The sequence below is a fragment of the Eptatretus burgeri genome, chromosome 8 (genome assembly GCF_056783735.1).
Source record: "Eptatretus burgeri isolate ZD-2024b chromosome 8, Ebu_testis_v1, whole genome shotgun sequence".
Classification (NCBI taxonomy): Eukaryota; Metazoa; Chordata; class Myxini; order Myxiniformes; family Myxinidae; genus Eptatretus; species Eptatretus burgeri.
In genome coordinates this window covers 43,083,086-43,107,734 of record NC_140968.1, presented here as the reverse complement: position 1 = coordinate 43,107,734, position 24,649 = coordinate 43,083,086, and the positions used below count along the sequence as shown (strand labels likewise).

General features: G+C 40.5%; 1 protein-coding gene and 1 long non-coding RNA gene across 23 annotated transcripts in view; one reads left to right on the top strand and one right to left on the bottom strand.

Annotated features, from left to right (window-relative positions):
- The window catches only part of LOC147021613 (cyclin-dependent kinase 14-like), a 369,402-nt gene that overhangs the window by 171,372 nt on the left and 173,381 nt on the right, over nt 1-24,649 (top strand). For 14 of the 20 annotated variants that reach the window (XM_085891773.1, XM_085891759.1, XM_085891768.1 and 11 more), the window contains 2 exons: nt 6,880-6,943; nt 7,150-7,198. In XM_085891773.1, coding sequence (XP_085747899.1) covers nt 6,880-6,943; nt 7,150-7,198 — 113 coding nt within the window. Of the gene's footprint in view, nt 1-6,879; nt 6,944-7,149; nt 7,199-7,467; nt 10,023-24,649 lie in introns of those variants that run through there. The other 6 variants (XR_015060867.1, XM_085891772.1, XM_085891769.1 and 3 more) reach the window with 6 other exon arrangements.
- LOC147021615 (uncharacterized) overlaps nt 1-24,649 on the bottom strand; it is a 147,032-nt gene that overhangs the window by 103,828 nt on the left and 18,555 nt on the right. The gene's annotated exons all lie outside the window — the stretch shown is intronic.

Genomic DNA, 24,649 nt, shown 5'->3' with positions numbered 1-24,649 from the left:
AGCGCGACCTGGCCGAGGTGGAGACGCTCGTCGCACATAATAAAGATCCTCTATACCCCGAGCATCAGCAACCCCCTCCTGTTTCCCCCGCGCTGAGATAGTGCGACCAAGGGGGCCCCGTTCCCACCCCCTGCCAGGCACTGTCCACGAGGCCCGCGGGTTGCGGGGCCATCGCGCTCCGCGTCTCATCACCAGACGGGTAGGCCCGACCAGGTCTCGGCCCCAGGCCTACCTCATTCTTGAGGGTATTTCTTTCCTTGGTTTTGGGTATGTGTTGTCGGCGCCGTCTGTGAAGTAGAATTGTATAAGTGTTGCCGTGTGCTCGGTAGTCGGAATTAGCTCTGCACTGTGTTTTCACTTTTATGTTTGCTTTTGTGTAAATGGAATTGTGTTTCTTTTTTTGTGTGCATTTGGTGGAATTGTATTTGTGTGCTTTCCGTTCGTCGCGAATAAATGTGCTTTATTGTTGAACTGTTTCCCGCTCGCTTCGTCTTTTTTCCCCATTGAACCCCCATCTTGCTTCACGTAAAGGGTTGGTAGTGGGCTGAATACGCCCGATAATTAATCGAACCTGCCGAGGTCGACGATAACACCGCCGGTTATTCTGATAGTCGGAACGGGTCGCTATGGGCCCGTGTCCGAAGTCGACCTGCGGCGAGGTGCGATCGCCCGGTCTACCCTCCGCGTGGGTACTTAGGTAGTTCGAATTCTGGCGAGCAACCCATATCCCACGCGGGGGCTGATTGGCTCGATCGCGGTGAGACCGAAAGGTCCACCCGTGACTGGTTCCCCGGCGTTAGTCCGAGAGGGTCACGACTGATTGTCCGTCCGGGGCGACGTGCCGCGATTCGAGTTACGTGGCCGGCGCACGCCGGCGGGCGCGAAGACCGCAACAATATATATATACATATATATATATATATATATATATATATATATATATATATATATATATATATATATATACATATATATGTGTGTGTGTACAGGATTGACCGAACATGATATATACAGATATATATATATATATATATATATATATATATATATATATATATATATATATATATATATATATATATATATATATATATACATACAGTAGACTAGGCGTAAGTCGGCAGCGTGTAACTCGTCACTTCGCCTAAGTCGGCAGCGTCAAAAAGTCCCGAATTTATCTCGTGTTAAATCCCTTTGAATAAAGGGTCATCCCTCTGTAAGTCGTCATCTCTAAGTCGTCACTTCGTCTAAGTCGTCAGATGTTGTCCGTTCCCGCATAATGGAAACTCAAGTAAATTACCACTCCTAACTCGTCACACGGAACTGCTGCCTCGTGAGAAGCCCAATTTCATGGAATTGTGATGCTCGCTCATTGGTTTACACTGCCAGTGATAGGCTATTTATAACTGTGTACACACGTTAATCGCACTGCAGGCAAGACAATGGCGACTAAGCGTAAACTTACAACTAAAACCTACCAAGAAAAATACGACATTATCCAGTTTTGCGAGGCAAACCCACTGATGAAGAAAACAGCCACAGCTGAGAAGTTGGACATCAAACGGCAGACATTGAACGATATCTTGAAGAATAAGGGCAAGATATTTGGACAAGTGGAGAAGATCGCGAGGCCGGTGGTAAGTGTGAAATGCGTGAAATGTGTGTCCTTTGAAGATGTCGATGACGCGCTCATCATCTGGTTTCGGCAAATGTCGGCTCAGCCAAATATTCGGTTGGACGGTGAAATGTTGCTGCTGAAGGCACGTAAATTCGCTGCAGACCTCGGGCATGATGATGCCGAGACCTTGCCGATGCACTGGATAGACAGATTCAAAGTGAGGTGGGGAATCGGCAAGGTCAAGAAGTGCGGCGAATCAGGCAGCGTGGATTCGGCAGTGGTGCACGACTGGAAGGATGGCAAATTGAAAGACATCTTGGAAAGGTATCAGCCTCAGGACGTGTACAATGCAGATGAGACTGGGCTTTTCTGGCAGATGCCGCCAGAAAAGTCTCTGGGGTTCGTTGGTCAATCCCATCATGGTGATAAGCAGGCGAAGTTGTTGTCTTACAGTTGTTCATTATGTTTACTTTTGATAAACTGATTCATGAATTCCATCTTTGCTTGATCACTTTCCAACTCACCAATGAACCCCCACCTATGCCTCGAGGATTGTGTTTTCCTTTTGGTACAATAGCCGGCTCTCACACATACGTGTCCAGGCCACACGCGACTTCATCCTTCACCCCACAGTCATCATGAATGTTCGCATACGCGTAAGCCGTCACATTTCTATGTCGGCACTTTTTTCTCGGTCCCGATGGTGACGACTTACGCCTAGTCTACTGTATATATATATACATATATATATATATATATTTATATATATATATATATACATATATATATATATATATATATATATATATATATATAAATATATATATACATATAAATATATATATATATATTTATATATATATATATATATACATATATATATATATATATATATATATATATATATATATACATATATATATATATACATATATATATATATATATATGTGTGTGTGTGTGTACAGTATTGACCGAACAATATTGACCGAACAGTTTCCTTAGAATGAATGACTGCAGGTTTTCTTCCTTTTGCTTCAGTAATTATGAAGTTTGATATTTGTTGTTCTATTTTGGTGAGTAGCACTGCACGTGTAATCTGTGGGTTTGGAATGCCATGATTGTGCATAATTTGGTTGTATCCTGTTGCTACTTCACTCAAAGTAAGGATGCTTCCTTGATCTATAGATTCCTGCAATTCAGCACTGAACTCGATCTCTGCAGCATTAATTCCACTGTATTTTCTGCCTGATGTTTCACTGTTGCTGACTCTTTCCTTGGCTTGTATGTACTTGTGCCAGGTAATGGTATGGCAATTTTTGTGATATTTAATGTCCCTTGAAAGAAAGTCGCCATCATTTATGATGTTTGCCAGGTTTACTTTCCATTGTTCATTCCCGTTAACATCAACTATGTTTTGGATTGACACTCCAATATCGACACTTCGACAAGTAATACGGTGTTCTGTCTTACCACCAAAAATCTTCTCGTTTTGACAGAAGAAATAGTATTCCTTTTGGAATGGAGGGTAACGAGATCTTGTTGGTGTGCTGGTAGATGCAGGAGTTGCTTGCTTTGCGGTGTTAGATGTTTGTGATGCGAGAGGGCGACCACCGACTTTGCTGTACGACAATACACTTGATTCTTGAGATAAAACTGCTTTGTCATATCTAGCTTTGTCTCTCTCAATGTGTTGCTGTGAGTTGCTTTACCATGACATGATTTGTGCCACACTGCATGTTGGTTGTTCAGTTATTTTCCAGATATGCCACTCAGTTGTTGATGCAAAGGAACATACTCAGGGTTTTGATATTGAGCCCTCTTGCTTATACAGTCCAACAATGATTGGTATTATTCCAGTTCTGGTGGTCGCAGATGCTCCAGCTGATGAACACCTTTAATGTCAGTGAACTTGTCTTCTTGACACAACAAGCAGATTCGAAAGTCAATGGAAGGTTCAGTTGCACGCTTCTTACATTATGGTTCTCCACAGGATGCCATGGTTAATCTGGAATCATAACCATAAGTGAAATTAACAATTTGCCATAAATTTCAATGCCTTAAGTATTTTATAGGATGGGATGTCCACTGTGCATTTTTGGTCTTCTGAAATAAAGCAGTAAGTTATTTGGTTCACAGTGGATATGCATCATATTGCAAGCAGAAAATATTCGTCAGATACCAGTAATAAGTGTCACATTCATACCAATATTTCTTGACATTAACATCAAACCTGTTGATATCCATGCAAACAGAGTTCAGATGAACAGTTGTCTCAACTACAATGCATTTGGTACCCAAACTCTATTTGCACACACTTTGAATTATATGTTCAAAATAAAGTTAAATACCGAAAAATCATACATATAGGGTAAAAACGGCCCCCATTTTGAAATTCAAAATGGAGGCCTTAAAAGCTAATAGAAAAACTGGCACCATTTGTTTTCTGAATCAGTGAAGTTTATAGATGTGTTTAAACACGGGTGCCAAGAATCTACCCAAAATTTTGCTTTTTTTACATAAGCCAACAGACTACGGGAAAAGCTCACCCAGTCGGGCAGCACTGGGTATCCCCTGCCCACCCACACTAAGTTCCTTGGCTTTGCGTCATGAACTTAGGGTGGCTGGTTCATGGTTTCAGCATCCACTACCATGTTGTTGAACTTGGTATTCCAATACTAGTGGTGTGGCAAATGAGATTGACCATGTTTTCATTGATGGTCGCTGGAGGTTGCTCCAAAACGGCAGGGTCTACAGGAGTGCGCAGTTCCTCAGTACCGATCACAGGCTTCTTGTCACAATTCTGAAGCTGCAGCTCAAATCCAAGAGAATGGAATCTTCCCAAACTTGGCTGGATTTTCGCATGCTCATGGATGAAAGGTTAGCTGAGGAGTTTGTGAATGGGTTGAGAGTGGGGATGTAAGAGGTCTGAGAAATCCTAAATGTAAAGTTTATGATATTGTTAGAATTTACAGATGGAAAGCCCATTTTGAAAAAGGCTATATGAGTTAAAATATGGACAAATGAGCTTTAAATTTTTTTTTTCATATTTTAGACACTTTCTTGGACTTATCAATTTTATCATTTGAATGGAGAAGTGATTTTTGGCTCATTTTATGCTCAACAATTACAGAAAACAAAATTTGCAATAAACCAATAAAGATAGAATTAATAGCAAATCAATTCATGATATTTCAAATTGAATTCATAAAGGCTACTAATAAAGATTTCATTGTTTTGTAATTTAATAAAGTGCTTTATTTTCTTGTAACCTTCATCACCATTGAGAATGTTAATGAATAATATGCTTGGGTTTAGTTCTTGTTTTAAATATCTTTGTCGAGGAAAGATCAAGTCATAAACCTCTTTCAAACCCTGGTCTGAGCTCCTGAGCCACACATATCATTTTAAGATCATCGTAGATTTTTTGTTGTTGAATATTTGAAATCCATCAAAGTTTTGTGTTCATTCAAGGTTGTTAATCCTGTATATATTTTCAATTCTTCATTTCATTGGTATTTAAATTTAATTGTTTGTGTTTTATATACCTTTGATTTGGTTATTTCTTCAATGATATATATTTTGTATTTTTCACATTCATTATTTTTTTGTGATTTTCTCCATTCCTTTGTTTGGTTTTTACCTGGTTATATTATTATCAAAGCCATTTATATTGAGTAATTTTATTTAAAATGTTTTTTTTTTTAATAGACATTTTCTTTTTGAAGGGCATTTCAAAAAATTTCAAAATATATGAATTAATAAAAAAAATTCACAAACATTTTTGGGTTGGTGTTGGGATTAATGAGAATAACTCCTTATTGACATGGTCCAAATAATTATTCTTTGTTAAAAATATATATTGTTAAATAAACATATACATAAATGTATAATTGAAAAAAATTAATGTCTCAGAGCAACATGTTGACTTTAATCAAAAAACCAGATGTACTTTTATTTGTAGGACGTATACATTAAATACAAGACTAAAACATCGATGATGTGTTATAAGAATAATTTTACCCCTTCTTATTGGCATTGGTCAAATAATGGCTTATTGGCTGTAGGTTAGGACAATAATTTGACACTTGGCCATGGTGCCGGCAATAACTCACCTCCTCGTGGGTTCTTTAATGTCCACCAACGAATGCTAGCAGACAGGACATCCAGTTTAACATCCATCCAAGGGACAGCACATGCATTGATGAAACACCGGGATGAGAGTTTACAGCTGGGTCAGGATTTGAACCCTGGCTAGATAGGTCAGAGGCTAGGTTAGAGGCAAGTGTTGCATACCTCTAGGCCATCCTGTCAGCCCTCTAAGTTGAGTATTGGGTATAAGAGGTTTGGAAAGATGGAGGTACAGTACTGTATATTGAAAACTTTTCATGATGAAGGGAAAGGGTATATAATTAATTTTTTTCTGTGGCCAGTATTACATTGATCGATATGGCCGTACGTCTATTGGTCTTTTTTAGCCCATTAAAAATGTTATTGTTTTTGTCTAGAAATGTTTGCTTTGGTGCAAGTAATTTGTTTCTCTGTTTATTTCTGTTTCTTCGTTTTTCTCCGAATTTAAATCTTTCTTTGTCCTTATTTTTTATATATATTTATTTGGTTGAAGGATTGGGGGTATTTGGTGCTGCTGCCTTTTCAAAGGTAGCATTTTAGTTCCAATCCCAAGTTTCCCTGAGGGAATGAAGAGTCAACAGCAACATGCAGAATGGGACCAAACACAAGTGATGTGGACAGATTCCCCCCTGTAGGAGGATAACGAGCCACTTCACTTGTGACAGCGATGACATGGGAATTATGGGACTAGTTTGGTTTTCAAAAGCAATGTAACCCAACTCATTAATACCTCTGCCTTCATCTGCATTTACATTCACAACGTTTGGGACACCAATTAAGTGTGTCGAGTACCCAAGATGTGCTGGCATTAAACACATTATGCACTGCTTGCAGTGACCTGCCATTGCATTTGTCGGAGATAAAACAGACTTCACTAGATCACCACCGTTCCTCACATGTCTTTGTTTTGTTTTGTTTTCTTGCACTGTTTGTTTGCTTGTTACGGACAGGTCCATGGTTGCTAATCTGAGTTGTCGCACAGCTATGGCAGTGCAACTTCCATCTCCTGTATCCAATTTTAATGTTTTTCATTTTCTTCCGTAACTCGAAACGTAACAACTCATCCTTTGCTCATCATTGCATTTATTTAACGTTGATTGATAAACCGTGCATTGTGTATTGAATGACTAGGTTCTGGGGACACCAACTGAAGAAAGTTGGCCAGGAGTGACATCATTACCCAACTTCAAATCAGGTGAGAATAATTTTTATCTGATGACATTAATCGCATCGTAATCCGGAAGCTTTTCCTAATCTCAAAATATTCATTCATGATCAGTGTCAGGCTTTTGGTCGTGGGTTTTAATTGCAATGGCTCGTGCTGTGCATGTTCGTGCTGTGCATGTTCGTGCTGCATCTTGGAACTGTAAGACTGCAACAAAGTTTATTTTTATATTCCAGATTACTACCCACAGTACAAGCCAAATAAACTTGGTATGACATGGAGCAAGTGAGTTTTACTTCATTTATTTCTTTCTTTATTTATTTATTTATCAGAAAACACATGCAATGCTTGCAGTGACTTGCCATTGCATTTGTAGAAGATAACACAAACGTTTTTTGTGAACACAGATGCTGTTTGACGGTGCGGTTGTGATGTGGCTTTTTTTGTTGTCTGAATTTTCTGTATGCCTGGTGTTGGCTTAATGGCAAGAGTGGTGGGCTTGGGATCCTAGAGTCCTGAGTTCGAATCCCGCTCTGCTGTTGAATTAATGCCAGGTGGGATTGACTCAGCCTGTCATCCTTCCGAGGTTGGCAAAAATGAGTGCCAGCATGCTGGTATCCTGCGTCGGAGTGGCGACCCATCCTGGATTGTGCCCAATTGCCCAGGAGACTGCTTCGGCAGCACCAACGCTCTGCACAGAGAGCGGTCCCAACGGTTCCAACGGATGGATGGATGATGGAATTTTCTACACTGTGATAAAGTTTTTTTTTTTTTCTTGAACTATTATGAAAGGTTATACAGTATAAATTATTGTTATTATTTTTATTGTACACTACTACTACTACGACTACTAATATCCTGGTGTTGGCTTCGTGGTAAAGGTGGCTGGCTTGGGACCTGTTTACCGTTGAATTAACACTCGGTGGGTTGACTCATCCCATCATCCTTCTGAGGTTGGTGAAATGAGTACCATCTTACTGGGTAATAACCATTCAGGGTAACCTGCGTCGGAGTGGTGACCTGTCCAGGACTGTACTCCTTGCCAATGAAACTGCCTCGGCAGCCCAATGTGCCTTTATGGCATGAAGTTAATGGTGTTATTGCTACTACTACTACTTCAACTATGACAATTACATGCGCTGCCTAAAACCAAAACTACTTTTATGATGTTCCAAAATGGAGTAATGTTGAACGGGTGAGAGTTGAGCTTCATGACGGTGAAGCAGAATGACCTTTGCATGCCCCTAGTCCCAGCCAGGAAGCATCAGGTCTCGAGGATACTTTCACATGGAAGATGGGACCCAACATGGTGAGACTTCCCCTTGTCCTCTGACACCCATCTGACCACATGAGTGATGGAAATAGAAAGTAGTCTGCAGTCTTGTGACATATGCTAAAGGGATCAGTTGTGGGAAACATGGAGCCATGATTAGCCTTCTTTGAGGAGTCCCCCTCCTCTCCCCCCACATTGCCTTACTGGCAATGCTAATTGGAACAAATTTTATTTTATTGGGAACTGAGAATCCATGAGATAATTACATTCAACCCAATACTTATTTATGTTTCGGATTCGATGTGCTTCAGAGATGGTGATGCTCATTTCATGACTCCATGGGCAGCCGGCTGATATCGTTTGTTGGTGTAGGATGAAGACTTGCAAGGCAACATAAATCAGTGTGAAATCATTTTGAATTACACAATAAATACTCGCTTTCATGTCGCACTGTGTACAACAATGAACTCAAATAATGAGTTTAGAATGATGAATAATGTGAAAGACATAATTCAAACTGTGCGTAGCTTACCTATCATGGTGGCCTGAAACAGATTTAATCACATAAAGTTTTTTTCATAAAAAAGGAATTACTTTCCTGAACTTATTGAAATTATCATTAAACCCAGTGGCTTCAATTGAACTTGGAATGTTTCTTCCTTCCCCTTTTTTTTCTCAACCCTCTCCACCCTTCTACCTCAATTTAGCTTGCACTCATCATTATGTCTTTCTGGATAATTCTTCTCTTATGATAATCAGATAATCTCTTATGACAGCTACCGACACTTGAAAGAGTAACTTCAATCAGTAACTCCTGAGAGGGTTCTTCTTATCGGACAAAAAGCATGTCACATTGTCAATCATTCGAAGCTTTTCGTACAGAAGAAAAATAGATACATGATTACAGACAATATCTTCCTTTATGCCGGTAAATAACATACCAAAACTTTGTGTTACTTTCGGTCCTTCTTCTTGTATCTGAAACATCCCTTGGTAGCGATAAGAGATGAAATCAAATACGGGAATTGGACTCAGTCAACATGCAAAGTTGTTCTGATTACCCATATGGCTTCAACTGGCACTGACTTCAGTTGGATTGGCCACTGCTCTTGTGTGCTGTGAGGGAGTGTCACATGATGATCATTGTAGGTGCATGTCACGTGATGGATGCTGTTGATTATCCATGGCCTTTACTGGTCTTTTCCAAAATGAGGAGGAGCTTTCCCAACCTCGCAAGTCCCGTGCTTGGGATAAATTGAAGTGGAGACCTCCCTTCTTGTTGAGCGTCTGTGGCTCAATTCTTTTCAAAATCGATTTCTTTACTCCATGCTTGAACTACTTGCTTTCTTTGTTCAATACCACTACTTCCTCGGAAATAAAGGTATCGCTTGTTGTCGGCAGATGAGCATACACTGCTGAGTCTGGAGAACACACTGCAGGGTTTCGCCTTCAAATGCTTGCTTATCCAAGCTTTCAGGGACTGTTGTCTCCCCAATATATTAAGCATTACAGTCAACCTGATTGCATCTCAGAGCATACACCATGTTGGATTTATTTTATTTGGGGGGAGGGGGGAGAGGGGGGCTGATCGTTAATGTGCACAAGTCATCTCATCGTCTTTTGGAGCTTGGAGGCAGTAGAGATCCCAAAACTTGAGAAGAATCGTTTTATCTTGCCCAATAAGCCTGAAACTATGGTATGGTGACTGATTTTTTATTTTTTTTTGCCCAACTTGAATTTTGGTTTGTCGTTATGTCTGTTTGGGCTGTTCAGCTTTCAGAAAAGCCCATCTGTGCTAACAACACTTTTGAAGAGCTTGTCTGGTGTTTTATTTCTCCTTAGCGATGTTCCTAAGGCCTAGGTCACATTTGCTCTACGGCGAGGATACGGCGGCCGTATGCTCTCTGAATTGACAAACGTGCGGCGGCCGCAGAAAAACTGAGGTGGCCTCAGGGAGGCCCTACGCCGTTTGGCTATATTTTGCAGGCCGTAGGGTCGTCGTGGAATTATAGCGTGGAGTTATAACTTTTTTTCATTTCTACGTTCGCCATAGCAATTAGACAAGCCAAGCTTTGACGTAGATGTGTTCCACGTCGACCGTACATAGGGCATACGGTGGGCTTGTGTTATTCGTGTGGCTGCCGTAAGCTCTTCTCAATGAAAAATGAATTTTCCCAACCCCCAAAAAATTACGGCGGCCGCACTATTTCCACGGTCACCGTACGGTGGCCTTGCGGTCTGTGTGACTACCTGCGGGTAACGCAGGGTCGACGCACGGTTCTACTACGCCCACTGTGCACCTACGTACAGCCTCCGTGGCAGTCTGCGTCGACTGTGCGTCCACCGTGCGCTACCGCTAGAGATCGGAGTATAGGTGTTTGCCTATACCGTGGTGCCCCCAGAATCCCAATTTAATTCGTTCCAGGAGGCTGTTCGGATTGCAAAAAGTTCGGATTCCAATAATATTTTCCCAATAAGAAATAATGGAGTGAATTAATCCGTTCGTGGACCCAAAGAAAACCCACTTTCAAGACACTTTAAACTGAAACTCCCCATGTTTAAGATAAAATAGGATGAGTAAATGACCTTTGGTGGCGGTGTATTGTATGTAAAATGGTACAATCGCCACATCCAAAGGTCCACACAGGCTCGTGCTCCGGCCTGGGTTCCGATCGCTCGCGCACTCTGCGAGAGCGCTGCCCCCGGGGCAGCTCGTCAAACATGATGCCCGCAGAACAACAATCACGTTCATCAAACGCATCAGGCTGACGTAATCATGGATATTCCATTTTACAACTGGTTTTGCTGTGAAATTCAATCCTTGCCCGACAGTCCGTCACACCACGTGATCGGATTGCTTTTTTGTTATTAATTAAAACACAAGATGATTAAAAAAACAAACATCACAAATGAAGGTGAAAACACGAGGTCAGGCCTAAGTCACATTTGGCTCGGCGGCCGGAGGGTCTACAAAATGTACAGGCACTAGCAATTATAAAGCGGCCGCTCTATTTCCACGGTCACACAATGTAGCAATCACATATGTTTTTAGCAGCGTCTCACGGAGCGAACGCTGCTCATAGAGAGCTCGGTGGTTGTTGTTGTTGTTGTTGTTGTTCTTCTTCTTCTTCTTCTTCTTCTTCTTCTTCTTCTTCTTCTTCTTCTTCTTCTTCTTCTTCTTCTTCTTCTTCTTCTTCTTCTTCTTCTTCTTCTTCTTCTTCTTCTTCTTCTTCTTCTTCTTCTTCTTCTTCTTCTTCTTCTTCTTCTTCTTCTTCTTCTTCTTCTTCTTCTTCTTCTTCTTCTTCTTCTTCTTCTTCTTCTTCTTCTTCTTCTTCTTCTTCTTCTTCTTCTTCTTCTTCTTCTTCTTCTTCTTCTTCTTCTTCTTCTTCTTCTTCTTCTTCTTCTTCTTCTTCTTCTTCTTCTTCTTCTTCTTCTTCTTCTTCTTCTTCTTCTTCTTCTTCTTCTTCTTCTTCTTCTTCTTCTTCTTCTTCTTCTTCTTCTTCTTCTTCTTCTTCTTCTTCTTCTTCTTCTTCTTCTTCTTCTTCTTCTTCTTCTTCTTCTTCTTCTTCTTCTTCTTCTTCTTCTTCTTCTTCTTCTTCTTCTTCTTCTTCTTCTTCTTCTTCTTCTTCTTCTTCTTCTTCTTCTTCTTCTTCTTCTTCTTCTTCTTCTTCTTCTTCTTCTTCTTCTTCTTCTTCTTCTTCTTCTTCTTCTTCTTCTTCTTCTTCTTCTTCTTCTTCTTCTTCTTCTTCTTCTTCTTCTTCTTCTTCTTCTTCTTCTTCTTCTTCTTCTTCTTCTTCTTCTTCTTCTTCTTCTTCTTCTTCTTCTTCTTCTTCTTCTTCTTCTTCTTCTTCTTCTTCTTCTTCTTCTTCTTCTTCTTCTTCTTCTTCTTCTTCTTCTTCTTCTTCTTCTTCTTCTTCTTCTTCTTCTTCTTCTTCTTCTTCTTCTTCTTCTTCTTCTTCTTCTTCTTCTTCTTCTTCTTCTTCTTCTTCTTCTTCTTCTTCTTCTTCTTCTTCTTCTTCTTCTTCTTCTTCTTCTTCTTCTTCTTCTTCTTCTTCTTCTTCTTCTTCTTCTTCTTCTTCTTCTTCTTCTTCTTCTTCTTCTTCTTCTTCTTCTTCTTCTTCTTCTTCTTCTTCTTCTTCTTCTTCTTCTTCTTCTTCTTCTTCTTCTTCTTCTTCTTCTTCTTCTTCTTCTTCTTCTTCTTCTTCTTCTTCTTCTTCTTCTTCTTCTTCTTCTTCTTCTTCTTCTTCTTCTTCTTCTTCTTCTTCTTCTTCTTCTTCTTCTTCTTCTTCTTCTTCTTCTTCTTCTTCTTCTTCTTCTTCTTCTTCTTCTTCTTCTTCTTCTTCTTCTTCTTCTTCTTCTTCTTCTTCTTCTTCTTCTTCTTCTTCTTCTTCTTCTTCTTCTTCTTCTTCTTCTTCTTCTTCTTCTTCTTCTTCTTCTTCTTCTTCTTCTTCTTCTTCTTCTTCTTCTTCTTCTTCTTCTTCTTCTTCTTCTTCTTCTTCTTCTTCTTCTTCTTCTTCTTCTTCTTCTTCTTCTTCTTCTTCTTCTTCTTCTTCTTCTTCTTCTTCTTCTTCTTCTTCTTCTTCTTCTTCTTCTTCTTCTTCTTCTTCTTCTTCTTCTTCTTCTTCTTCTTCTTCTTCTTCTTCTTCTTCTTCTTCTTCTTCTTCTTCTTCTTCTTCTTCTTCTTCTTCTTCTTCTTCTTCTTCTTCTTCTTCTTCTTCTTCTTCTTCTTCTTCTTCTTCTTCTTCTTCTTCTTCTTCTTCTTCTTCTTCTTCTTCTTCTTCTTCTTCTTCTTCTTCTTCTTCTTCTTCTTCTTCTTCTTCTTCTTCTTCTTCTTCTTCTTCTTCTTCTTCTTCTTCTTCTTCTTCTTCTTCTTCTTCTTCTTCTTCTTCTTCTTCTTCTTCTTCTTCTTCTTCTTCTTCTTCTTCTTCTTCTTCTTCTTCTTCTTCTTCTTCTTCTTCTTCTTCTTCTTCTTCTTCTTCTTCTTCTTCTTCTTCTTCTTCTTCTTCTTCTTCTTCTTCTTCTTCTTCTTCTTCTTCTTCTTCTTCTTCTTCTTCTTCTTCTTCTTCTTCTTCTTCTTCTTCTTCTTCTTCTTCTTCTTCTTCTTCTTCTTCTTCTTCTTCTTCTTCTTCTTCTTCTTCTTCTTCTTCTTCTTCTTCTTCTTCTTCTTCTTCTTCTTCTTCTTCTTCTTCTTCTTCTTCTTCTTCTTCTTCTTCTTCTTCTTCTTCTTCTTCTTCTTCTTCTTCTTCTTCTTCTTCTTCTTCTTCTTCTTCTTCTTCTTCTTCTTCTTCTTCTTCTTCTTCTTCTTCTTCTTCTTCTTCTTCTTCTTCTTCTTCTTCTTCTTCTTCTTCTTCTTCTTCTTCTTCTTCTTCTTCTTCTTCTTCTTCTTCTTCTTCTTCTTCTTCTTCTTCTTCTTCTTCTTCTTCTTCTTCTTCTTCTTCTTCTTCTTCTTCTTCTTCTTCTTCTTCTTCTTCTTCTTCTTCTTCTTCTTCTTCTTCTTCTTCTTCTTCTTCTTCTTCTTCTTCTTCTTCTTCTTCTTCTTCTTCTTCTTCTTCTTCTTCTTCTTCTTCTTCTTCTTCTTCTTCTTCTTCTTCTTCTTCTTCTTCTTCTTCTTCTTCTTCTTCTTCTTCTTCTTCTTCTTCTTCTTCTTCTTCTTCTTCTTCTTCTTCTTCTTCTTCTTCTTCTTCTTCTTCTTCTTCTTCTTCTTCTTCTTCTTCTTCTTCTTCTTCTTCTTCTTCTTCTTCTTCTTCTTCTTCTTCTTCTTCTTCTTCTTCTTCTTCTTCTTCTTCTTCTTCTTCTTCTTCTTCTTCTTCTTCTTCTTCTTCTTCTTCTTCTTCTTCTTCTTCTTCTTCTTCTTCTTCTTCTTCTTCTTCTTCTTCTTCTTCTTCTTCTTCTTCTTCTTCTTCTTCTTCTTCTTCTTCTTCTTCTTCTTCTTCTTCTTCTTCTTCTTCTTCTTCTTCTTCTTCTTCTTCTTCTTCTTCTTCTTCTTCTTCTTCTTCTTCTTCTTCTTCTTCTTCTTCTTCTTCTTCTTCTTCTTCTTCTTCTTCTTCTTCTTCTTCTTCTTCTTCTTCTTCTTCTTCTTCTTCTTCTTCTTCTTCTTCTTCTTCTTCTTCTTCTTCTTCTTCTTCTTCTTCTTCTTCTTCTTCTTCTTCTTCTTCTTCTTCTTCTTCTTCTTCTTCTTCTTCTTCTTCTTCTTCTTCTTCTTCTTCTTCTTCTTCTTCTTCTTCTTCTTCTTCTTCTTCTTCTTCTTCTTCTTCTTCTTCTTCTTCTTCTTCTTCTTCCTTCTTCTTCTTCTTCTTCTTCTTCTTCTTCTTCTTCTTCTTCTTCTTCTTCTTCTTCTTCTTCTTCTTCTTCTTCTTCTTCTTCTTCTTCTTCTTCTTCTTCTTCTTCTTCTTCTTCTTCTTCTTCTTCTTCTTCTTCTTCTTCTTCTTCTTCTTCTTCTTCTTCTTCTTCTTCTTCTTCTTCTTCTTCTTCTTCTTCTTCTTCTTCTTCTTCTTCTTCTTCTTCTTCTTCTTCTTCTTCTTCTTCTTCTTCTTCTTCTTCTTCTTCTTCTTCTTCTTCTTCTTCTTCTTCTTCTTCTTCTTCTTCTTCTTCTTCTTCTTCTTCTTCTTCTTCTTCTTCTTCTTCTTCTTCTTCTTCTTCTTCTTCTTCTTCTTCTTCTTCTTCTTCTTCTTCTTCTTCTTCTTCTTCTTCTTCTTCTTCTTCTTCTTCTTCTTCTTCTTCTTCTTCTTCTTCTTCTTCTTCTTCTTCTTCTTCTTCTTCTTCTTCTTCTTCTTCTTCTTCTTCTTCTTCTTCTTCTTCTTCTTCTTCTTCTTCTTCTTCTTCTTCTTCTTCTTCTTCTTCTTCTTCTTCTTCTTCTTCTTCTTCTTCTTCTTCTTCTTCTTCTTCTTCTTCTTCTTCTTCTTCTTCTTCTTCTTCTTCTTCTTCTTCTTCTTCTTCTTCTTCTTCTTCTTCTTCTTCTTCTTCTTCTGAAGACAAAACCTTTATCTCTGGGACTCAGCTCTTGTATATACAAGATCCGAATCTCCTTAAATACTGAGCACATGTACACATCCTCACATAGACGGTGCCTTTTGAGAGCGTCTATCATGAACTTTTAAATATATTAGGAAATTTGCTTTAAAGTTTCGAAAAGTTGACGTTACTATTTAAAGAGTATTCCATTTATCGTATTGTAATTTCGTAAATATATTATATATTTAGTAAATACACGATATATCGTAAATAAGTAAATACATTATGACGGGTTTCGCTATTGGCTTAATGAAGGCACGTGACGAAATATCGGAAGTTGTTGTTGTTGTTGTTTTTAAAAAAAAATTTTGATTTTTTTTTTTTTAGCCGACAAAACCTTAAGGTTTTGGACGCTGCTCTTGGACACATTTGTCCTTGTTATTTTCTGGGTCGCCGCACGGCGTATTTATAAATTGTGGAGACCGAAAACATGGGTGTGCCGTACGGTCTTTGATTTGATGTCGCACGGTGACCTTAGGGCATTCCTGCGGCGGCCAGAGAATTTTGAAGACAGATGCTAGGTGCCCGCAAGGCAACGCGGGGGTACCCTAAGCCGAACGTGTGGCCAGACGGACGGTAACGAATGGGTTAATTTTTTTTTTTACCAGTTCTTTTGTTTCGGCTTGTCGAATTTCTACGGCGAACGTAGAAATGAAAAAAGTTATAACTCCGCGTTATAATTCCACGGCGACCTTATGACCTGTAAAATATAGCCATACGGCGTAGGGGCACCCTGAGGCCACCTCAGTTTCTCTGCGGCCGCCGCACGTTTCTGTCAATTCAGAGGGCGTACAGCCGCCGTATCCTCGCCGTAGAGCAAATGTGACTGAGGCCTAAAGTATCGATCGACACACAAGAGATGCTTTCACGAGGACTTCCACCGACGAACTGAATGAACAAATCGCGAAGATGCGGCTCGAACAGGTGGGGGAGACACGTGAACAAACATGAACGCCACGTTGTGTTCGGCTTTTTAAAATGTATTAGGTTTTTAGGGCAAAATTTTCTTGAAAAAATTGTTCGGATTCCAATTTGTTCAAACAATGGGGTGTTCGGATTCTGGGGGTACCACTGTATATTATAGTTATAGTATATTAAGTTATATATACTGGAATGTTTTTATTTCAGTAAAAAAAAGAACTGGTATATATACCTACTCGTTACCGTCCGTCTGGCCGCACGTTCGCCTTCGGGCCCCCTTGTGGTCCCCCTGCGGGCACATTGCGGGCACCTTGCGTCTGCCTTGACAATTATATGGCCGCCGCAGCGACGCCCTAAGGTCACCGTGCGACATCAAATCAAAGACCGTACGGCACCCCCACGTTTTCGGTCTCCACAATTTATAAATACGCCGTGCGGCTAAGCGAAAAATAAAAACATATGTGACTGCTACATTCTGTCACCGTGGAAATACTGCGGCCGCCGTATAATTGCTAGTGGCCGCAGATTTTGGAGACCCCACGGCCGCCGTGGCAAATGTGACCTTGGCCTAAGGAATAGAATCCAGTCGATGGACAAGGGTCCAAATCACTGAAAGCTTGTGAATTAATGGGTGCTGAGAGTCAAACTGAAGGTAATGGTTTGTGTGGGTTAATTTTCGATACTAGTACATGCAAAATTCCAAAGAGTCCCTTCCTTTGACCTATACTTCACGGCCCATAAAAGTGACCATTGTCTTTTCAGCCTTCCGGCGTGAACTTCATGTTGGAGCTGTAATCATTGATGAATGTAAATAAATAATAATTTTCTGATTTCTACCAATGTGTCGTGAACATGTTTTAGCCAAGTCTGTGGCGTGGTTCCAGGAAAATCCGACTAGGTTTTCTGTTCAAAGCCTTGTATGTACAAGTTCACTGCTATATGGGTGAGATGGGCAGACTGATAGCACATCCATGCTGCTGTACATAGTTATGTCCTTTGAATGATAAATAAATGGTGTTCAAGCACATTGACACAATTTCCATAATTTGATCGATATTAAGCAGTGTGTGGTCCTTCAAATTGTGGTCGGCCTCAAGGGACTTTTCTTCGACGTGATTGCATCTGTGGAAGGTGTGTAAAGAAGTTGCTTTCATCACATGACACACAGTTTCATCCTCAGTTAGCTTCAGATTGTTTGTCTTCACTACAAAGTCTTGAGTATTCCTCATGTGAAGCTTGACTTGTCTCACTAATGGACCCAATTTGTGAGCCACTGGTTTTGCCAAGTCAGGCATCACTGAGTCAGTGCTGCTTACTATTGGACAAAGACAAATTGATTCTGATTTGTGAATTCTGGGCCGTCCACAGAACGCTGGTACTGTTGGTTTGGTAGGTGGAGTTAAACAGTGCTTATGTTCTTCACTAATGACACTTTCTGTGTGTAACTTATTAATGAGTGAAGTTACCTTTTTTTCTGTAGTCACCAGTATGGTTGTAGCCTATCTTGTGGTATGTTTTCCTTTCCTCTCTTCTTCTTCTTCTTCTTCTTCTTCTTCTTCTTCTTCTTCTTCTTCTTTTGGCTGCTCCCGTTAGGGGTCACCACAGCGGATCATCCGTATGATCCGCATAGTGATTTGGCACATGTTTTACGCCGAGTGCCCTTCCTGACGCAACCCTGGTCACCTCTTACGACACAGGGATATGGTACACCTATTTTAACCGAGGTATACACCGGCCCAGTACACTGGTACTCATTTAGCCGACCTCGGAAGGATGACGGGCTGAGTCAACCCCCTGGTGTAATAATTCAGTGGCCCAACGGGGCTTGAACTCAGGACCTTTTGGATCCCAAGCCGCTGCCCAAACCACTGCGCCAACACCAGGCTTGGTATGTTTTCCTCTCCTGTCAAGATATATTTCACATTGTAGTCCTTTTCATCCAGTACTACTATGCACATCCCTTTTTCCGCAGGGACATTAGCTATTTCCCTATCAGTTTGTTTGGCATTCTACTGCTTGGCATTCACCAAATGTGATGTTGGGTGCTGGTAGCTTAGCATGGCAGATGATGGTAGCAACTATATGTATCTTAGTTCCTCCAAGTCTCTTCTATAAGACTGACGCTTAATTTTCCAACTATTTTCCAGAAGAGAGGTAGTTCTCTTACTCAGTTAGATGTGGCCATGATTTGTTGTATTCCTCTTCCTCCAGCCTCGCCAACCATCTGCACGTGATGCTTCAGCACTCAGTTTTGCTAATTTATTGAACTCGGTACACGCACTCCCAACAGTAGCAAGAGTAAAGGTCATGTTATTATCCTCTCTGGAGTATATAGATTAGAGTCGATCTCGGCTCATGTGGTAGACGTGATAAGTATGGAATGCACCAAGGATGTTGGGATTTCTCCAGATTTATTTCAGTTTAGTGTTAAACAGCAGAAGCGACTGTTTAAAAAGGTAATCATACGTGTTTGTGGTTTATAATATTTTTACATCTGGAAGGTTTGCCCCACGATACGCCATGATAAGCTATTTATACACACATTAACATGTCGTACGTCCAAGGAAGAAAAACCCCTTGGGGAGAGGAGATATTACTAGTATTAATATTGTTTTATAATAACATTTGTGTGCCCCTTAGTCCGCTCCTGTCAAGTTGGGTTGTGATTGGAGGCTAAGTAATGACAGAATGTAACACAGTCAAAAAAAGCCAGTCACACAGACAGACACCAAATTGTGTATTTTAGTATGATACTAGCAAAAGCATCCCCCCCCCCCCCCAGTGATGTGAAAAGCTTAGATGAATCTATTAATTTAAATAATATTCATGGACTTTGAAAAGGTTAATTGTGTTGCACTTTTAGTTTCACTAAAAGCTAAAATTCTGAGCTCCTTCTATTGCCCACCACAAAATGGTGGTACAACATCAGGTGGTGGGCATTCAATTTGTCTCAAAAGAGGGCAAAAATCGCCATTTAAAATTGTGTTACTCAATGAAAATCTGTATTAAATCTACTTTAGTCGAGATGTTCCTGTTGATTAAGAAAAACACTGGAATGGACAATAAAGTGACTGAATATATTGCATCAAGAAAAGTGAAATGAAAAAGCAAAATAACCAATCAGCAGCTTTTCAAATGTTAAAAAGCTTTTTTAGTTGAGGTTGTGTCTCTTATAGTAGATTTTTGTATTTTCTGACATTTCCTACCCGCTCCAGGAGTTAGGAGCCAGGAACCAAGAGTTTTGCAAATATTTGAATTGTTGTGTTTAAGGGGTGTAGAATGTTAAAGAGAACAGGTAAGTTAGCTATGGCTCGCTTCCGACAGCCCCTCGTAATTTATTTCATAGGCTAATTAGGTGTGAGTCGGTAAATTGTAAGGCTGGAATGGTAATGCCTGCATTGAACCTTGCAGGAGCTACGCTTCTGGTGTGAGGTGGGGGGGGGGAGGGGGTCTGTGTTGCCTTTGTGGGGGTAGATGGAGAAATTTTTCATAGCTCAATTAGGATTGTTTGGGGTTGCTTGGTCTGTGGACATGTTGGAGAAATGTCGATGTAAATTAAGTTGGGAAACTGTGAGCTTAAGTGTTACTTGTCACCACATGGGGAAGGGAGGGGGGGTGCTGTGTTTATTCGAGAGCAATTAGGACCAATTTCCCCCAGTATATAATTGCCCCCTGTGACCTTTCCCTCTGTTTTTGTGTTACAAATCAGCAATGAAAGAATTGGTTCTATTACAAAAAGCGAGTCAAACGTCCAAGCAGGCAGAAGCCCCACCTTCCTGGTTTTCATGCCAGCAAGCCACGCCCGGAGGTGGATGATTGTTGGGTGTAAAGTAAGAAGGGTGAAGTTCGAAGAGCAGACAGGAGGAGTGAGGGGAACAAGGCTGGGATGGAGGATCTCAATTTGCTCTCCTCTCAGCTTGACGAAATAACGGCACGATTCTCGTATTCGTGCTGAGGCGAATTGGCTCGCATGGTGGAGCAAGACGTTGGCCATTGACTTTTGGTTGGGCCATGTGAGACGGACCTCAAAGCCTCATGTATATCACCGAAGGGAGCGGTGCTATTCTGCAGAGAGCCGCAGCATCGGCAAGCACGATCGACGAGGAAGCCACATGGTGGTTGGTGAGCCCTGGTATTGAATACCGCCTCACGAATTACCTCACGTACATTTTCCCACCCAGAGAGCGGCTCGGCACCATTTTGGAGTGAGTCTTCCCATGCAGGATGAAGTACTTGGATCCCAAAGTTCAATAGAGACCATCTCTGGACAGAGCTAAGTGCTGGAATAAAGGGAGGATTTGCTTTTCTTTCGTTTTCCCCTTGTCTGTATCAACGTCTGTGTGTAGAGGCGCCTCAACTTTAGACCTTAATTTTCCTCACGTTGATGCTACATTTTGAATTATACCCTTGTAAATATTTGTCTATTGTTATTAAATCCCCATGTTTATTTTAAGTTGCTAGTGTCCGTATATCTGTTGCAGGTTCGAGTGTAAACCCTTGTGCTGTGCTTCTGTCGCGCCGCCAGTGCCGCCCTGCCCCTTCCGTGCACGCGCCATAATCTCTGAGGATCACATGTCCGCCTCCTCAGGAAAACCGCTCGGTGATCCGGGCCTGGTCGGTGTTAACTGCCTGTCCACCACAATTGGGTCAGCTGGATTAACCGAACTGCCAGACTCGCGACAACATATTTTATTAACATATTTACTGGATAAATTTTATTGTTTATATTTACAGATTTGAACTTAAGTTTTTCTTCCTTCATTAAAATGGGACAATCAAAGAGAACATTTAGACAAAGATAACTTGTTTAACGAAGATGGCTTCACCATCATGCACGACTTGCCCTCGATGAATGACATTGCCAAACCGGCTTTTGAAGACATGTTTGGTTTTATACAATCAGGGTATTCTCCACCGTGTCAAGTCCTTACTTGACACTTGTGAACATGTCACATTGGCACATACTGGATGTTGTCTTTCCTGCTGTTTTGTGAACTATTAAAGCAATAGCCCTGCAGATCATTGGCATTTCCCATCAGTAAGCCCAATGTCAAGGTGAGATATGTAGCCATTCAAATTCTCCTGCTCATTTGGTTTTCCACAGCCTCTCTCCCTCTTAGTTCTCCACCTCTCCTCAAATACCAATGGGTCATGCACTCATTCGCTAAGACAGTCCTTGCCAAGTTTCCAGGACCAACATTTACATTAACCTCCACACTTTTGCTCCCCTTTGCCCCGACTACAAAAATTCTTTATGAGTCGATCCAATACTATTCCTTTAATATTAATCCTTTAAGCATTAATTTAAGATTAATTAGCATTAATCCTTTAAGTTGTCAATCATCTCAACTCATTTCGATCCCCACTATGTACATTAATTTTCCCTTCATAATGTTGCACAGGTCGACCTGTTGCCCATTTTATTTTAGTTACTTTTTTTTTTAATTTGCTGATTTGCTAACCTCTCACTTTTGTCTATTTCTTTCACAAGACCTAATGCTTAGATATAAAATAATTAAAAGAGAGCAGCCTATTCTAAGAAATGAAACAGCAAGTGGACTATTTGCTTATAATATTTGAAGAAATCTTCATTTTCAGTGAATTTGCAAAGTTTACAGATGAACGGACATTGTCGGGTATACTTCTTCGGCTTTCCTTCCCCGTGGTGTACGTGTGTTGTTCGTGGTACCAAACCCAGCTCGTTCTCTAACGACTGCAACCCAAGGTTTGCGCTTCACGAGTATGAACGATCATACAGGTCATTGGCTCCCAATCAAATAGATCTTTGTCAGTTGGGGTCTGTGAGTTCTGAGTGATGTTGCAGTTACCACGTCGATAGCGTAACGTTTTTGAAACTTGTATTTCAAATAAACAGATACAAAGTCAAATTAAATTCACCATTACATACAATGTCCAACTCCGATTCCCACGTTGAGTTGTTTACGCCCAGTGTCCCTGTCCTGCCAGCTCAACTCAAGTGTGTTCACCTTGTCCGCCAGGGCTGTTGAACGAACGAGTTCTGTCGCATCATTCTCTCTCGATGTTCTTTCAGTGTCCGTCGGGTCTGTCCAACGATCGACTTGCATCACGATGTTCTCTCTTGTGTGCTGGACCATTCAGGATGATTGTAGAGCTCAAAGCAATTATTTCCCAATGCACAATCTTAATGAGTTTTAATCAACCTGATTATAATCAGCTCCATGCGTTAACACCCACTCTGGACATTAACACCTCGTTCATTCATCAGAGTTAAATCGAGCATGAGGACGAATGAAACACACGTCTCGTCGCATGGCACCCGTCTCTCTACTCTTCCTTCTCATGGGTTTATATAGTAACACAGAACGATTCCGTGCCTTCCAGCAAATGCGATTCTCGTCTACACTGGAACCTTTGTCTCAGAACGTTCCAGCATCTTTACGAATCTTATCAGGCAGTTTACAGTACAATACTGCCATCCACAGTCAAAATTAGCTCATTACATCAAACAGTTTACAAATCACCGATTCATGCTACAACAAATTTATAACATGCAACAGTCAATTTTAATTGTTTATTTATAGGCATTTACTAATGCTTATCCACAAATACCACAACCAATGCTTACTGGCCATAGTATCAAGCTTTTATCTGACTGACATGAAGTAATTGCTCAATCCCACTTGTTGCTTCGCATGCATCGGGTAATGAACTGTCTGTCCAGTTATCTGGACTTCGGAAGTCCACAAGTTATCCGTGTGTGGGTCTCGCTGTATAGTTAGTCAGATTGACCAAGTGGAATTTTCATCTCTGGATGCCAGCGCTATCAGCTGATACTCGCCACACTAATTTCCCATCTCCATTCATATTCCCCAACTGATTGAGTCAAAACACACAGATCTAAGCAAAAGCACCAATTTATTGTTTTGCTGTGAGTTAAAAAAAATAAGGAAACAACGCAATGTTGTTGGAAATAAAAAAAATATCCCATCGAGGCAAATGCACATCATCCAATAATCACTTGATGAAGTGACACGTTGCATTAATGGCACTCAGCCACACAGGTAATTTAATAAATGTCTTTATCAGGCAAAAATATAAATTCCCTTAACCACATTACCCCTTGTATTGAAATCCTTATCCCGTTCCAACATTCAACACAAAGACAGTGTGACGGCTGAACAAAGGACACGGGAGGTATCTGACCTCACTGCCCAGGACTTTGATTTTAATCCATCCCTGTGATTGAAAAGCACGTGCAAATGCAGCCCACAAAGGTGAAAGATGCTGGTCTAGTGGTGACGCATGAAATGTGACCTCTCCTTCATGTGAAGGAGTTTAGAAGGGTCGTATTATGTTCACCATCACCTTCTCCATGCCTCACTGTGTTGTTCACACAACTGCACCTACCTACTACAGTTGCAACGGAGCTGATTTCTTTCTTGGCAGAGTACTTATCACATTTGTGGCACCGGTCTCCCACATCTCTTCTGCAATGGATCCAGAAAAAAATATGTTGTCTGGCTCTTCTGGGTGTTTCACTCACGCCAAAATGGCCCATTGGCTTTGGGACCATGATTTCTGACTTTTTCTTCTGTGGTACGATCAATAACCACACACACTAATTCATGGTGGACACTGCCAATTTTTTATACTGTACACCATCTCTTAATTTGAGGCTATCCCATTGCCTCAGTACTGTATGCTTTAATTTCATATTTCAGAGCCACTTTCTCCTCCGAGCTTGGCCGTCTGTCCACCTCCTTCCAAGTAATGACAATGTTCAAGTCCGAGTCCACTCGTGGCACCCTTCCAAAGTCTATTAGAAGGTCATTATCACCCTCTGTGGTTATGTGGTACCCACCAGAAACACACGTGATCAATGGTGCCACTCCCCCTTTCCTTCATGTCCTGCTGTTCACAGCACCAATGACCTTGCTCGATGCATGATCTTCACAATAGTGCATCAGCATTTGCATGTAGCCGACCCATACGATACATTGTCAAAATTGAATGCCTGCAACTTTTCTATCCAGTGGGCTACCTGACCCTTGGACAACTTGAAGTTCTTTAGCCACCTCAGAGATTAGTGGATCATGCAAAGTTCAAATTGTGGCCCGAAAAGCTATGGATGAAAGTGATCAACAGCAGTTACTAAAGCCAGCATCTCTTTCTTGTTGCACAATAATTATTTTCCAGTTGAAACGAAGCTCTGCTAAAGTAGATGATTACTCCCCCCATGCCATCTTGCTCCTATGAAAGAAATGTGCAAAGACCCACGTGACTCACGTCTGTGTCCATGCTAAACTTTCCCTCACCTTCTGGATAAGGTCGTACAGGGCTTTTTATCAAAGCACCCTTCATACCCAATTATATTTAAATCCTTATCCCTTCCCCATATTCAACATAAAGACAGTGAAACCGAGCAAAGGAAATGGGAAGTACCAGACCTCACTTAACCTGACTAATCAAGCCATGTGGTTGCCAAATATGTGCAGTCGTGGCCCATGAAGGTGGAAGGTCATGGTGTAGTGGTGACATAAGAAGTGACA